At 42.2% G+C, this 17,440-nt stretch overlaps 1 protein-coding gene across 12 annotated transcripts in view; it reads right to left on the bottom strand.

Annotated features, from left to right (window-relative positions):
- Positions 1 to 17,440, bottom strand: part of LAMA2 (laminin subunit alpha 2) — a 759,697-nt gene that overhangs the window by 23,443 nt on the left and 718,814 nt on the right. For all 12 annotated transcript variants that reach the window (XR_008313916.1, XM_053286200.1, XM_053286222.1 and 9 more), the window contains 5 exons: positions 14,769 to 14,889; positions 11,816 to 11,992; positions 9,510 to 9,658; positions 4,432 to 4,608; positions 994 to 1,198 (listed from right to left, as the gene is read on the bottom strand). Coding sequence is in view for 11 of the 12 variants with exons in the window: in XM_053286200.1 (XP_053142175.1) it covers positions 994 to 1,198; positions 4,432 to 4,608; positions 9,510 to 9,658; positions 11,816 to 11,992; positions 14,769 to 14,889 (829 nt within the window). In the remaining variant the exon portion in view is untranslated. The remainder of the gene's footprint in view (positions 1 to 993; positions 1,199 to 4,431; positions 4,609 to 9,509; positions 9,659 to 11,815; positions 11,993 to 14,768; positions 14,890 to 17,440) is intronic.

The following is a 17,440-nucleotide window of genomic DNA, read 5'->3' as shown; positions in this document are numbered from 1 at the left end:
ATTCTGTACCCTTATTACCTCTCAATAAAGCAACTCTTTGTTTTCGAGGCATGTGTCTGTGTCCTTCTCTCACCTATTCTAAATTCTAGTGCTAGGGATGCGCACAAATAGATTTGGCGCGTCCAGTAGGTTCATCTTGGCAGGGCGAGGAGCAGTACTTTTAAGCATGAATAAAGCAACTCCTTTTCTGCTCCACCACTGCTCTGCTGCTTTTCCGAGTGCATCGCTCTTCTGAGTGTGCCGCTGTGCCACTCAGAAGTCTGCGTGTAGCCACAGGGCTTCACCCAGCTGCCTGCATGCAACTTCAGGATGCACATGGCTACCGTGCATGCGTGGTGGCCATGTGCATGGTCAGCAACATTTATTTGGTTGATTCTTTTCCATCTTTCAGTCCAGCTCTAGGCTTGAGTCCTGACAGAAATAAACTAGCTGGAGAAGATAGAGAAGCCACGTAGCCTGTCACCTGTGCTATTTAGTGTGCCTCTCCTGACATACTTCAGAGAAATACATATTGGGAGTGAGATTAACTATGCATTGACTGAGGGCTTGTACATGACTCTTGTATGTACATCTGGTAGCTCTGTTCTTTCCAAGGTTGCCTATAAGGGCTAGTTGTTCCTGGAACAGGAATATTAGAATGCAGTCCTGGGGACCAGTTGGATCTGTATATGAAAGATACTCTGGCAACTGCACATGGGAAAAGTTAGTTTATGTTTCAAGACAATATTTTGGTGCTTTTCTGAATGAAGTGAACAATACAGTATACACTTTTTAAGTGGCAGCAGATTCTGAATTCCAGTATTCCCTGTAGAAGAATTTTAATAAGATGTTGGATGAATCCTTCATAACACCTCTATTTATAAAGTGTTAATTTATGAATTCAAGGAATTACTAATACACCATCGCCATGCAACTATGCAGACACTATTTCCTGTCCTAATAATAAGTGATTTACAACCCCCCACGCTTATAATAGAAAACAAGCACACTTACATGAGAAGGAGGTAAGGGTGGTGGAGGTGGTGAAGGAGAAATTGCATTTTCTTTCTTCTCTGTAATGTCTGGTTGAGGAGGGATCAAGCCTGTTGTACGATCTTCATCCTCTTTTTCATGCGGTGGGCCACCCTCTGGTCCTAAATCGGGACATTGACCAATATCTGCATTTTCAAAGGACACTGGCTGGGCAAAATCCATTGGACTGAAAGCATATAATGAAATCAGTGGTGTCAGTTCTTCAATAAAATCCATTTGTCTGGTATATTTACTGTTTATTTAAAAACTTACAAACTGTCTTACCATAAACAATATTCAAAGGTTAGGAATTTTTGTTATGCATTTAAATACACATTAAGGTCATCTGAGGAGGTCCGTCTCCAGTTACCACCGGTTCGTTTGGTGGATACTCAGAGGTGGGCCTTCTCTGTAGCTTCTCCCGGGCTGTGGAATGCATTCCCAGCAGAAATTTGCAGTCTTAATTCCTTACTGACCTTCAAGAGAGCCCTTAAAATCCATCTGTTTGGCCTGGCCTTTCAGGGTTTTTAATTAGCTTTAATTGTTTTAATGCTAACCTGGTTCTCAGGGTTTTAATTGTTCTGATAGTTTAATTGTTTTTAAGATGTTTTTAAATTTGTGTTCATATTTATATTTCTGTTTTAATTGTTATTGGTTTTAATGGTTTCTGTTTTTAATTGTAAACCACCCTGAGCCATTTTGGAAGGGCAATATAAAAATCAAACAAACAAACAAACAAATAATAAATAGCACAGAATTTTAAAGATAATTCTGGATTTATTTGATAAGATCTCAGTTTGAAGAGCCTGTGTGGTATAGTGTTGGACTAGAACTGGAGAGTAGGGATGTGCAAAACGTTTTGACATCAAATCATTTCGACTTGAAATGGTCCATTTCAGGTGTTTCAAGCTTGAAACAAAATGCCCTTTAAATAAAGGGCCTGTTTCAAGCTCTGAACGAAACAAGCTCATTTAGACTGAAACGTTTCGCCATTTTGAGCGCCATTTTGGAGCCCTGTTTTTTTCCTTGCTGATTGGTTGTCTGGCACTGGCTTCTGACAGACATGGGTTCTTTTCCCACTGCTTTGAAGATGGTGGTGTGGCCATCCTCAGATTTATACAAACAGATTGGTAACTTATATGACTCTAAAACTCTATTATTTATCTGTGGGTCCTCAGCTGTGAGGACTGTCTTCTGGAATTTAAACCCTGCCCTTTCTCCCTGCAGTTCCCTGGAGTTAGGGATGTGAGAACCAGCTTGTGGTCGAGCTGGTTCGCCATCGAACTGGGCCAGCTCAAGGGCTCATCCTCAAGTCTGACCAGGCCTGGTTCAGCTCGACCTTGAGCTGAACCCTCCCCCCAGCTGGCTTGGAGCCAGTATGGGGGTTCTAGGTTTTAAAAGTTTTTGTTTTTAGACTCAACGCTGGGTTTGGGTCGGTGGCTGCCACACATGACCCGGCAATGCAGGGGCCCATTGAGCATGCATAGTGGCTTCTAAAATGGCCACCACCACCAGAGGAAGGGCCAGAACAGCCCAAAAATGGGCCAAACCAGTCCTTCTTAGAGCGGGAGGATGGTGGGGGAGGGGGATATGACAGAGGACACGCCCCCCCGTGGCTGCCACTCTGGACTTGGCAGCAATTCTATCTATCTATCTATCTATCTATATTTAAAAAAAACCTTAGAACCCCTGAACCAGCTCGAAATCGAGCTAGGCCGGGGGTATGTTCAGAAGGGGGAGCACAAAACTGAACATGACCGGATTGGTTCGAGTCTGCAAGCCTCCCACCTCACCATCAGCCTTAGTCTCCTGTGCTATTTTGCCTCCAGCCTCACCAGCAGCCTTGAGTATCCTGTCTCCAGCCTCACCTTGAGCCTTTTGCCTCACCTCCAGCCTCATGCCTGCCTCATGCCCTGCCGTGCCTCTCCCACATTGCCTCCAGGCTCCTGCATCACCTCACTTCCAGCCTCTTTGCTGCAGCTCAAGCTTCCCACCTTCCTCCCCACCTTGCCTCCAGCCTTGCCTTGAGCCTCCCATCTTGCTGAACCTCCACAACCTCTCTTTCATTCCTGCCTCTTCTTGCCTCCAGCCCACCATGCCCTGTCTTTCTGCACCTCTCCCCCTCGCCTCGCTTCCAACCTCGCTTTCCGCCTCACCTTGAGCCTCCTACCTCGCCCCACCTTGGCTCGAACTTCCCACCTCCCTTCACCTCCAGCCTCCTGCCTTGCCTCCTGACTCACCTCCTGCCTTCATGGTGAGGTAGAAGGCTCACCTCAAGGTGAGGTAAAAGGTTGGAGGTGAGGCTTTACTATAGTTTGCTTTAAAATTCCTTGTAAATATGTGTAGATACTTCAGGGAGCTGCAGGGAGAAAGGGCAGAATTTAAATTTCAAAAGACAGGTTATCAAGCTTGAGTCTTCAGCTGTGGCTTCCATCATGCCCTTCTGTGATAGACAATAGGGTGATGGGTGTTGGAGTCCAGCCACAGCTGGGGACCTACCGGGAAATAATATAATTTTAGAGTCATAAGGTACCAATCTGTTTGTATAACTCTGAACATGGCTACACTACCTTCTTCAGAGCAGTGGGAAAAGAACCCATGTCAAGTTCTTCTTCTCAACCACTAAGCTAACCTGGTGACCTTGAGCCAATCCCGTGCTCAGATTAATCAAAAATCGATTAAAAAAATATTCTTATTTTCATACTATAGAGAAGGCATGACTCTGTCTCCCTGCTGGGAGACAATAATTCCTGATGCCTAACTGGTAATTGCTGGTAAATGATTTGAAAAAAGGTGCAGATTAGCTTTTCATTTGCAAATGAAGCCACAGCATGAGAATTATTCAGAGAACATTCTAAGAATAATTGGAAGTCCAGCAGGATATTCTTGGAATTTCCAACCTCACATATTCACCATGAGAATCATTTGAGAACACTTTGTGGCATATTCATCCCAAGACTTGGGCACCTCAACTATGCCAATTTGCATGACACATGCTGGAAGATGTGAAATAAAATAAGAGATATAATTCATAATTAGTGTTTCCCATGTGATTAATTTATATCAGAGGACTGTTCAGCAACTAACATCCAGTTTTCATACATTCATTTTTAATTGTGTTGAGTTTTAGCATCCAATTTGAATGGTGGGAATTTGTTTGAATCTCATATCGGATCTCATAATAAGCTCTTGTCATGCCATGAAAAAAGTTAGTATCGACATAGTTGCTCTATTTTGTCAAAAATTAATATGGGAATTGAGTATAGCAGGATGCTCAAGTGAAGCTTCTTGACCAGTATTACTTCAGGATTATACCAGACAGATATTGCTGGCAAGCATATGTCACAAACATTTAAGACTGGGATGTAGAATGGCTATCACTTTAGTTAGCTTCTGGGAGCAACATCAATATAGACTTACACAGTATTGACAACAAGGTTCCATATACAGCCGTCAAAGGGAGGTATGTTTCTGATAGGGGCTGTGTGAAACTCAGGTGGTGTCCCTCCCACAAAGAGTTTCTTAGTGGAAATAGACTGATTTGTTGGGAGTCTTTGAGACTGGCTCCTGTCTTCATCAACCTGTATGAGAAACAACCTACAAAATAATAATAATAAAGTTAATATATGAACAGCCTAATTGGGCAAGTGCTGAGGGTGGGAAGCGGCATTTGAAATGCATGTTGTGCATGTCAGTCCCCTTCTGGATCCAGCAGGTTACAAATGGAGCAGCTGAGACCATTTATATGTAACCTTGTAAATAAAGCTGAACGCATGTCCATTGACTCTTTGGAAGGGGGACCAAAAGGCTGAATGCAATTCCTTCTGTTCCTAATTCTGCACCAAAGAGCTGGCTGGCTGGGCTCAGCTTTGTTAAAAGGGTGACAAGTATGCAACTTCAGCTGTTCCATGCCTCATCTGTTGATCTGCAGCCCGAACAACCTTTTTTAAAAAATTAAATGATCTGCAGCCTGAACAACCTTTTTTTAAAATTAAAAGAAAGCGTTTGGAGAGCTTGATAAACTTAATTGATTATTGCATCTTATTTATGACTAAGGACAAAACTAGTTGTGATTTGAAATTGGGCTTGGTGTTCTTGTCCTTCCTTTCCCCCTGTAAATAGCATGCGGAGGCAGGGACTAGTCCAGATTAGGACTGTGGCAGGGAAGATAGGGCTACTTAGCCCTAATTTCCACCATGGTCCTGATCTGGATTGGTTTCTCTGCAGTACACTCAACTTGCCCTGGAAGAATGTTTCTCATTGAAAGAAGGTTTTTTCTAGGGCAAAGAGCACACATGGGGGAAAGCAATCTGGATTTGTACTAGAGGGAATAGGGCTAAAGACTCCCACCCCTTGCCACAGTTGTAATCTGGATCACTCTTCCAATCCATGCTAGTTATATGCCAGTGCCAATGACTTGATTAAAGTCACAGTAGGCCCCTGCTGAATTCAATTGGGCCCTTGGTAGAATTGTAAGTTTAGGAAAGCGAATATTGCTGCGCTTGCTGCCTCCACCCCGGGTGTTGTTTTCATAAACAATTTCATAATGTAAGAATCAAGGTTTTTTTTGGTGGGTGGACATGTCTGTGTGAGCCCATGTTAATTTAACTGCAGACAATTTGACTGACACAGAGAGCTCACTGATGAACCATTCCAATTTCAACCCTTTATTGCCATAGTCCATATACATCTTTAAAGGCAAAGCACAGCTGTGTCTAGCAATTTGGCTTGAAGTGTCATAAGTTCACTAACACAAGATGATAACATTGAGGACTTTAAGATGTCATATTCATGCTGGAGTAAGAATCGAAAGGTGGACATAGATATCAGGGCCAGGTGCAAGAGTAGTTGACCTTTGGAATAAGGTGCTCATGCCCAGTGACTGCATGTCAAAGTTTGGAGAAGCAACTGTCAGGGTTAGCTACAGTAAGTGCTGGATCTTCTGTCTAAGGCAAGCAGCTGGGCTTAGTTGTCCCACTGCATTTTCCCAGCAGTGTGAATCTATAACAACCACCATATAAACCCATATTGGATATACCAATATGCTAGCAACCGCCAAGCAAAACTGGACAACCCTGGTGCTGATGATATTGTCCTATAGCTGACATTGCTGGCTAAATCTCTTAACAATTTGCAAGGCCCTTTTCTATTTCCAAGTTACCAGATAAAATGTTTATGCACTCTGGCACAGAAGACCAGAACACAATGATATGCTGTATTCCTCAACGCTATCCTATAATTATCTGGGAATGGGAAGCAATTAGTTTATAATTATATGGGCAATTAGCTTTCTGAAGGGTTTTCAAAAATGTCCTCTGTTTTTAATAAAGTAAAGCCTTCATGAGGATTAGGAGATGAAGGGGTTTGTTTAATGAATGATTTCCCCCCCACTGATAGTCAATCCAGTTTATGGGAAAATTAAATCTGTTGTACATATGTTTGGGCAAAGAGTCATGAACAATTCAGAAACAGAAGTTTAAAGTGCATTTCACTCAACTACCACTAGAGGGTGGTGTAAAAACAATTATGTTCTGAGAGTTGCCTTCACAAGGTAACAAATTGGCATTACCCTATACATCATTTTGATTTTATTAAATCAAAAGAATTTCTTTTGGCATTATCTATTAGATATTGCAGCATTTTCGATACCTCTCAGCTTGCATTCTGTCACTGGAATACTGGTGGCCTTTTCAAAAAAATAAAAAAAAAATAAAATTTAGAAACAATCAGGCTTTAAGAATTTTGAAGTTTTGACCTGATATGTTATTGCGAGGTACTAGTCCAGCTGGAGAGGATTTTTTACTTGGGTGCTTTTGATAAGGTCATGGGTCAGAGAAAGATGGAGTTCTGACAAAAAGGAATGTATAGAGAAAGAAATGTAAATGAATACATTTTTTAAGGTGTGTGTGTGTTTCTGACTTTTTAAAGCAACCAGAGGTTAAAAAGAAATAATCGAAGTAATCATTTCTGGCCTCCAAACCATTATGTCATGTGAAGGCTTCAGAAGCCATGCAAAATGGAAATATGAGAAACTCTTACTTCTTCCAACCATGTTTACAGCTTTCATCTGGAGATTTGCTTTGTAGCTGTACTGTTTGTAGTTTGACACATGAACAGCTGCCACAAAAAGAGTACTTTTGGGGGCTGCGAAATGTTCCTGAAAAACCTTAGACAGTTTAAAATTTTCACTTTTGGTCCTGAGCATTTGCAGTCATTGTGTTTTCCCATAGCCAATCAGATTTCATTATATGGCAACATCAATGCGTAAATGAAGCCACATTGCTCTCACTAGGCTAAGGAAAGAAATCCAGCTTTGTTGCTAAGATAACCAGGCCAGCCCTTTAGTATTTTGCTGCAGTACATTTGGTAAGACAGGAAGTGCCACCCAGCTGCATGTTTCCTCCTCCACTACCTGCTCAATGGCAAAAGGGAGAGCAATTTTTCAGGAACACCAGTGTCCATGAATATTGGCCCCTCCAATTCAGCTCAGATCTAATACACAGGAAGAACTCACCCTGAAGCACAGGGAGACTGCATGAGTGTGGAGAAAATGCCCACATTTCCAAGTATGGTGAAAGGAAACATTAGTCACTCATGCTTCCAATCTGTGTCATGTCAAAAACCCATCTTTAACACTCCCATTAAAAATATGGCAAAATTAAGAACACTCTGTTGCAGTTAGAATATAAAGGTCATGATTTATGGGTTGGCTTTCACTGTTTCAGTTCACACTGAGGACCGCACCCAGCATTGCCACCTTCCGAACTGAAGAAATGCCCTACTGTTTTAAAAGCCTGGTTTGCAGAAGGGCATGGAAGTGTGAGGGCAGCAGCAGGGGCCAGAACCCCCATCAACGATTGGCTAGCAGGGATGGAACCCACAGAGGAATAATTAATAAAACAAGGCACCAGTAGAGGCCAAAAGGTCCTGAAGAACACAGTGCTGCTATTGTATCAAGATGATTTGAATGTAATTTTTAACTTTAATTTGATCAGCCTACACAGTCCTCCCTCACCATTTAAGGAGTAAATTTTATCTAATCTATTTTTTCAGTTTTATGTAATTTTATTCAGAACTGCCATTGAGTTTAATAAGACTTACTCCTAGATAGGTTTGCATTGGACTGCAGCTCATGCCTCACTGAATGTCTGCTGTGCAGGCCTCAACCACTTCTCAGAAAATTATGCTGTGTCTGCATATGGGATGGAAGCAAAGTAGGTCCCAAACTCAGAAGATGAAAAACTGTCTCAGGGGGGAAAGGTGTCTCTAATGGCAACAGGTCAAGGAGGAATGAGAACAAAACAGAAACAGGTATCTGCTCCCCTCCACTTTTCAAAATATTAATGTGGGTTTTCTCCAGTCTCCTAACTTGGAGCAGATGGAGGTGTTTGCCTCAGGAAGCCAATCTGGAGGTAGCAGATTTTCCCTACTCCTCTCAGTCTGTTATGCCATGCTTCCTCTTCCTTTGTTTTGTTTGTAGGAGGAGGACAAAGCACATCAGTTATTGTAAGTGACTGACATACTCTCCATCCTCTGCAAGCGGGGGGGGGGGGATGGCTAACTCAGTCACCGCTGGGATGTGTGTGGGTAGGGAACAGCAAGGAAAGAGGAATTGTCTTGTCCTGCTGCTCTGCACACAACTTCAGTGCTGGCCTGATCAGCACAGCTACACACACAGCCACCTCTTTCTTTCCCGTGTGGCTGCCAGTAGATCCATACCATACCACCCAATTACTTTTGCTTGACACAACATTCATTATATCCTGCTAACCCATGCTAACTTGGCAAAGAGGCACCTTCTAACATGGTAATTCTCTTTATTTAGCAGAGGGAGAGTAACTGGCCCTATCCACCCCCAGCACAGTACCTCCAGTGACTGTTGCTGGTGTTTATCTTATGTTTCTTTTTAGATTGTGAGCCCTTTGGGGACAGGGATCCATCCATCTTATTTACAGTATTTATGATTAAGGTGTGTAAACTGCCCTGAGCCATTTTTGGAATGGAGGTACAGAAATCAAATAACTAACTAACTAAATAAATAAATATCCTGCTTGCCTTGAGCCCCTACACTTTAAAAACACTTCCGGGTAGAAGGGAAGAATCCTACTTTCTCCCTTGATAGGTTTTTCTGAAAAACTTATAAAGAAGTTTTAGTTTCAATTAAGTGTGACTGGCATTAGGTGCATCTCCTTCGCTTTGAAAGTTGTTCCTTAATATTAGTTCAAGATCCAATTCCTGAGCCACACAAATTAGATTAATAAAGTGTATTTGCAAAAAGTATCAAAGGTTAAACATAGCAATTTAGATTAATGAAAATCTTAAGCAGCAATGCCTACTCTAAAGAATGACCTATGCCATAATGAAATTATCACTGTCAGAGGATGACTTTTAAATGAAAGCTGCATGGTGATTCCATTCTTCCCTTCTCATAGTTTCAGTTATTTGATCGGAATAGATGCTCAGGGTTAATACAGTACCCTTATATTATTATTTATTACCCAGGATGTCTCTCTATCCGGATGGAATGTTCTCTACCATCATGAAACTCGCCAGATTCAGGCTTGATGGTGATCCTGCGAGGGTCCCTTACTCCAGCAGAGACGTGAACTTCTAGTCGACCTCTGTTCAGGAACACTGCATAATAGGGCTGCAATGAATAAAAGCAATTACAACTTAGAGAACTGGCATTTTCAAGAAAATTCTTAGTTCTAACTTTGTGCTCTTCTCGGATCTTTCTCTAACATAGCACATTACCTCACAAATTCTTTCATATTTCTGTGTCAGAAACCTGTCAAGAATGCACTCAAGATTTTAGCCCCGATGACTGTTTTGAAATTACCATGCATTTATTGTGGTCTTTAGTAATAACGTTGACACCCAAACTCTTTCTCTAGGAGTACACTCTTAGAAAAGAGAAGAGAGGCATGGCATCCAGAAACCACTGAAAGACAACATTTTCTACTTTAATTTATTTGGACAATAGCACCTGAAAAAATGTTGCTTCTTTAAGATACCCATCACCACCAAAAGCCCATCTCATCCCAATCAAAGGCAACAACAAGCAAGGCTTGGAGGTAAATCAAACAACAACATACATTAAGTAATGTATGCACCCACCTCATTCATACTGGGGGATGCAGGGTATGTTCTTTTGTGGATAAAAGGCAGGTTGAAGACACAAGGGAGAGGTATTCACATTAGTACATTAGAAACTGGTAGTCATTATATCTGAATACCCACTGTTCTCTCCCTTCCTTCCTCTGTGGCACCCAATTTCAGTGAGAGGAAGAAGAAGATCGGGGCTGCCTGAGGAAGGAGATCCGGCTGGATATTCTCCCAGGCAACTAAGTTGGGAGAACATGATTACAGGCATAGTGATACCAGCAACATAATATTATCTATAATATACCGATGTATCAATCGATTATATAAGTCCTAACAAAATATCTTCTATAGAAAGGGCTCAGAATATTATGGTCATATTAAAAGTGTTGAAATACAATCAGTGACAGTTCAGGGTAAGCAAAACAGTGTGGAGTTACAGTAAATCAATATTATATGCACAACAAATACAGTGAGGTCATTCACACAATCAAAAACTGTGTTTTACCCGGATTTGGGAGCTGTTTGTACTCCCAGTTTTAGGTTGTGTGGAAGCGAGTTAAGAGAAAAATCTAGGTAGACGTGATTGTATGGAAACAAGGTAGGAGGAAAAGCTACCCAGGTTTTCCTCCTACTTTGCTTCCACACAATCACTTCTACCTAGGTGTTCCTCTTACCTTGCTTCCACACAACTGAAAACTGGGAGAGCACACAGCTCCCAAACCCGGGTAGGACAGTTTTTGATTGCGTGAATGACCTCAGTATCGTTTTTAAAATTTAACCACAATTTGAGCTGTGTTGACTGATTACTAAGGTAAAGGGGTGGAGGGGAATTCATGGAAGCCTTTAAAAAACCCCAAATAGTGACCTGTAAACCCTGCGACCCAGAGAAGATTGCGTATGCATTTTTCCTAACCAACTTTCTTCCATTAAACTCAAGGTAGGGTTCCTAGATAATCTCCAGTCAGATAATCTCCAATCATACGCAGATCAAGTTCTCCCTGGCTAAGTTTCAGCAAGATTGTTGTATGACATGTCCTTAGACCATGTCCTGGAACTTTTGCCAGGTTCTATTAGTTTTAAAAAATTATATAGAATGCCAGAATTAAAGAGGCATGAAGGTGAGGGACAGTAGATACATAGACTTTGCATACATAGGCTTTGCATTCAGTCTCTGGCAGCTGCAGTAAAAAAGAATCTAGGAAGTTGAACAGGAAAGACCTCTGCTTCCAGCTTTGGGAAGCTGCTCCCAATCAGGGTGGACAATACTGGACTAGATGGACCAATGGTCTGAATCATAAGACTGTCTCAGAATACTGTCCTCCCTATAAAGATATGATATCTTAATGTTAAATTTCCTGATTCTCCATCTTATTGCTATTCTCACACAAGGGAAACCACTAGTTGAAACCATCCATTTGGCAGTGCAGGATTTGAGCCCTAGGCAGCATCTGGACTAGCACTACTTGTGGGCAGAAGTGAGAGTCCCAGATAACCGCTATGACCCTCAGGGACATATTTTTGTGACACACAGTGGGCTTCAGAGGGAATCAGAGATCAGTGAAGACTGCCCCTTCTCCCACTCAAGCAACAGTGGCTTGTCTGGAACTTGCATTCAGTGCTAGTCCAGACGTTGGCCAACGTCTCCTGCCAATGACGCTGCTAAAAACAATGTCAGCCAATCACTGGTATCGTTCCATACCTGCCCACTCTGTCTGCGTCTCCGTCTCGAGACTACAGGTGCTCCACTAGTGCCAAAGAGGATGATACCAGATTCATTCTTGGTGCTGAAGGACAAGTGGATTTCTGTTCCCACATCAAGGGAGACAGGTGGCAGCTCCACGAAGCCTGGTTTGGGGAAGCTGACTACGTAGACGTTCTGTGGGGGAGAAAGAGCTGAATTGATATGGCCCATAACAGGGAACCTGGATTTAAATAGCAATTCCTCATAAATAAGTACAGCAGTTTACATTTCAAAGTGCTGCGCAAACATTTGTCAATATCATTCAGGAGAAGAAAACATTAAGAAACTTTAGATTTTGGCCCCAAATGGCTATAGAGTCAAGGCTGCTTCCAGCAATACGTTTTCCAGTCATGGCTAGGGCTGGTGTGTTACAACCCAGAAATCTGCACTGTACCTTTTTAAACCACCAATAAAGAGCAACATGAGGAAACTGTGAATCCTCCTGCTGCTTCCTCCCATCCTGTCATGTGATTCCTTCCCCACTAGCTGTAAAAAACCAGAGTCGACATGTGCCACACAGCGGGAAGAGGAGGAGGTAGATGACAAGACTGGGGAGAAAACAGGCAGCAATTGCCAGGGCCGCAATGGGGAATTTAGAGGGTTAGAACAACTGCCTGGGTTGCAACCTGGCAACTCTAGCCAAGAATGTCCTACAAGTCACTTCATTTAAAAATAATAATAAATGTCATGGCAATTTGTTGATATTCAGAGCAATGCACTGCATGTGGAACAAGGGACGTTGCACAAGAGGATGGATTCATTGCACTAAAAATGGGGATCTGCAGACTTGCACTATAGCAATATTGTACAAAAATCCCCTTTAAAGAAATGAGGTGTGCCATGGTTGTGCAACACTAGTCTGGAATGCAAGCTACAGATTAGTGCAAATAGCTATCGCAACAGCTTTGCACTAGTGCAATGTCATCCCAAATGCGGTACATTGTTCTAGATGCCAGTCAGTATTTATGTATATGACCACTTCCCAGAAAATTTCTTGCATGTTTAAACCATGGGAGCAAGTTGGCAGTGTACAGGTCTCTTTTTGGAAACAGTTACCAGGAGAATGTCCATTATGTTTGGTGAGTGAGTAACCTGCAGAAACTCTTCCACGGCTCAAAACTGTAATAGTAAAATATGGCACGCTTTAAAAAGCCTTCAATTCCCTTCACCTTGATCACATTTCCCCATTTCAATGTATGTGACTCTCCTTCTTTGTCCCAACATTGCTAGCCCTTCTTTGTCCCATGTACTGCCCATGGTTCTACTACTTTCCACACTGGGAATAAACTGAAGAGGTGGACTGTGTCAGTGAATCACCATTTTTATATGCTTGCTTAGGCACAGCTGATAGTAACACCATTTCAGATGATATTTAGGCATTGTTATGAACTTTTTCTATCAAAGACAGCATCTGTGCAATCCACTGAAATGAACAAGTCTTATCTTGAAACAATGCTTAGAAGACTACAAGTTCTCTCTCCCCCCGCCCTTCCCCCCCGTAATACATCTTTTAAATCATGTTATAGAGTTGCTGTTATAACCAGTCTATGTGTTCCTTGAGCCCCATGGCATGACACTTTGTCATGGCAAGGAAACTCTCCCTACCCTGTCATAATTATAGTGTGGATTGTCATGCAGACCCTCCCAGTCAAGTGTGCAGTCTCCTTGCCAGTATCAGATGTTCTTGATGCATCTATCACTGGCACAGAAACTCCATGTGAACCAGAGGGGCCATGGGGCAAGCCATGCTAGACCTTATGATGATACTGCAGCTAAACTGATCATGTAAGTAATGCTGCATTAAAAAAGCTGATGCGATCTTGGTCTGCAGAGGCATTGTGTCTAGATCACAAGAAGGAACAGTTCCACTCTATTCTGTGCTAGTTGGACCTCAGCTGGAATGCAGTGTTAAACACGGAATGGTAAAGAGAGCATCGATGAACTGGAAAGGGTTCTGTGAAAGGCAACAAAGATGGTGAAATGTCTGCACACTAAGTTCTGTGAGCAGGGTATGTTTAGCCTGGAGGACAGAAAACTAAGGGGAGATATAGCTGTCTTCAAATTAGAGGAAAGAGTGGACCTGTTCTCTGTGGTTCTTAAGGACAAGGCTAGAACCACTAGCCTTGTACTCTCATTATAAGGAAGCAGGTAAAGGCTAGACATTAGAAGGAGTTTTCTAACTGTAAGAGTTGTTTGGCAGGGGTGGGCCCTCCTTTGTTAGAGGTTTTTAGGAAGAGGCTGGATGGCCATCTGTCAGGGATGCTGTAGCCATTTCCTGCACTCAACAGAGCTGGACAAGAAAAAGGTGACTTTACACTCTAGAATCCTATGATTCTGTGAGGTAAGGAGAACCAACACATGGAAGCAGCTCGTCATGGAGTATATGAGGTAAAATGTGGAATTGCCTTACTTGCAATTCCACGAGATGAACAAAAACATGAGTTACAGAGGGTAGGGAAAGCATTAGCGTTATTCTCACGACCAGCAGAAACCGGGCTAAGGGAGCCCAGTCCAGTTTCTGCTGGTTGTGAGAACCGCCGGGAGCTATGAGGTGGCAGCAAGCCCACTTACGGAGCCACCTCTTTAAACGAGGTTAGCGGAGCTCATTCAATTGATCGTGTGTCAGCCACAACTGAAAGCAGCCATGGCGGGCATGCTCATCTGGGCAGGTGATCCGCCCGATCAAGGAAGGCTAAGTGATCGTCTGTGGGCAGAGCGGGTCAAACCTACACTCCCCCCTGAACCCCTTTCGGCTTTTCACACTGTGTGTAGAGCCTCTGTGTGTGTGTGTGTGTGTGTGTGTGTGTGTGTGTAGAGAGAGAGAGAGAGAGATCACATGGTGACTTCCTCACCACATGATTTACACCCGTTGTTTGTTAAGAAGACATGCACTGACTGATAGATAACTAACCTCCAGCGAACACCCTTTGGTAAGGCCAACAGAATCAGGACTGCTCAGAAGATTGTATGGCGTCCGAGAAATTTCAATATCTTTGAGGCAGCCTGCAAATTTCTTTGTGTTTACTTCAGGTCTGTAAATATAAGGTCAACAGATATTTACTTTCAAGTTAAACCAGGTTTTTTAATCTGTAGTCAGCACAGTAGCATGCATACATGGTAAAGGGCTGAAAGGACAAAAGGGCTGAAACACTTTTCTGTATTTTCTGTTTCAAAGATTGATTCATTTCAGAGAAAGCGACACATGATACGTGTATCCCATGGGACAAATTTGGTGTGTGTAAGGGAGAAATAATAAATAAATATAATATAATAATATAATATAATAGCAACAGCCACTGGCACATGAAGAAAGTAGCATATACACCAGCAGAATTATGCATTGTTCTGATGGTGAATAGGGTTGTCACCTCTGACTAAAGCTATTTCTGGAAGTTTCCCCCACCCACGTATTTCTCCCCAATATCAAATCATTAATCTCTAGGACTGCTTTCAATATTCACTTAGAGTTTGATGTCAGTTCCTGGAGACTCCAGACCAGTCCAGGAGGTTTAGCAACTCTAGCTCTGAGTCACACAAATACAAGGGTACTTAAAGGGGGGAAAAAACCCCTCCCATGCTTATGTGAATTGTCATAACAAAGATGAAAAGTCCAGTCCACTCTCATGTTTCTTCCTCCTCCTGGCTGTAGGAATTACTCAGCATTTTAATATTAATGGTCGGATCCAAAGTGGCTTTTGCCATCTGGAAGATCTTCTGTTGAGGGAAGGGCTGATTCACAACTTTGGATAGAATGTTGTTTGAGAAATGTGTAACTCAGTTCAAAGATATCAAGATATTGCACACGAACTTGTGCTACCTCCTCACAAATGCATAAGAATTAGTATGGAACCTACCCTACGATATTGCTATGTGAACTCTTGCCTAAATGCTTGCACGTATGTTGGTGGAACAGTGCTAGTGGCTATTTTCCTTCCACTCACAGTTCTTTGGATCCAATCCATTAATTAAGTATGTTGAAACAAACTAGGTGCTATATAAAACATAAAAATGGACAAAATCCTGTCTGCAGTTTTATATTTTAAAGTGTTCATAAAAACGTTCCCATGGTTTGTTGCATTGTGCTTAAAGCCTGCTTCCCATCATCTACCCACTATGTTATTTTAGTATTCTTTTATAATCTACTAGTATTTTTAAGCCCGTCATAATAACGGGCGCTAGCCTTCCCCCCCCCCATGCGTTCTTCATCTCTTTTCCTTTTTTGTGTGTGTTTGTGTGTGTCCCTGGTTTTTTTTTTTTAACCCGTCTCTCTCTCTCTGTTTCTTTCTCACTTTCTCTTTGTCTTTGTCTTCTTCCGCCCTTCTCCCCCCCTCCCCTCTCCCTTGTCCCTGTGTCTCTCCTTTTTGCCTCCCTTTTTTTGTCACTCTTCCTTCTCCCTTATTTTGTTCTTACATACTTATGAGGCTGTGTTTTGTGTGATTAATATTCTTTATTTTTTTTTCTTGGTTCCCCCCCTCCGCCCTCATAGTATTTCTTTATACACCACATTTTTGGTGAATATTTGTTCTGAGCCTGCTATTAGTCTTCCTTGTTCTGGGCCTTCCAGCACCCTGACCACGACGTCTGTAAAGCTTCTGACTCTGGATAACGCTACATATAATTGACCGTGGCTGAATACTGGTTCAGGCAAATAGATTCCGACTTTTTCCAGGGTTTGTCCTTGTGATTTGTTTATTGTTATAGCGAAAGCCAATTTTACTGGGTATTGCCGTCTTCTTAAGGTGAATGGCAAGTCTGTGCAAGATGGTGCCAAATCAATTCTTGGAATAAACACCATGTCTCCCTTTGCTGATCCTGTAATTACTTGTGCTATGATGATATTCTTTTCTAGGTTGTTCACAATGAGGCGGGTGCCATTGCATAATCCTTTTTTTGGTGTTTAGGTTTCTGAGGAGCATTATTATTGTGCCTACTTTCAGGGTGAGGGTATGTTTCGGCATTCCTGTTGGCGTTTGGTCATTGAGGAATTCTGTTGGGTAGTTTTTGGAATCTTCTTCGTTGGAGTCATCTATGGTGTCTGCACTCAGATAAGTCATTTTTTCGCCTTCCAAAATGTTGAGCACCTGGTCATTGATGGTCTCAACATCATTGTTCTTTGGGCATAGGATGGATCTGTTTGCTATTTTTGGGATGTCTTGTACTTGAATGTTGTTTCCGAAAATTTGTCTCACGATATCTTCTTTGCATATTATACTTGCTGGGATTTCAATGATGTCTTCTGGTAATCCCTCAATGTGTGGTGTGTCTCCATTGCCTACTGTGATTAGCCACTTGCTGAATTCTGTGTCATTGGATCTTATATTTTTTTGTAGTTTGAGGATTGTGAATGTGGGCCACAGCGTATTGAATTTTATGCAGGCCTCAACGATATGTGTTTGGCTTCCGTGTGGCACCACTGGAAGTGTTTGTCGGAAATCTCCTCCCAGTAAAAATACTTTACCTCCCATGGGCTTGTTGTTCTCCATGATTTCTTGCATTAGTTTGTCTACTGTTGTTAGTACTTGCGTGGGTGCCATCGTTGACTCACCCCAAATGATTATTTTTGCTGTTTTTATGTTTTTAGCA

This window comes from Hemicordylus capensis, chromosome 1 (genome assembly GCF_027244095.1).
Source record: "Hemicordylus capensis ecotype Gifberg chromosome 1, rHemCap1.1.pri, whole genome shotgun sequence".
Classification (NCBI taxonomy): domain Eukaryota; kingdom Metazoa; phylum Chordata; class Lepidosauria; order Squamata; family Cordylidae; genus Hemicordylus; species Hemicordylus capensis.
This window is presented reverse-complemented; position numbering and strand designations above follow the sequence as displayed.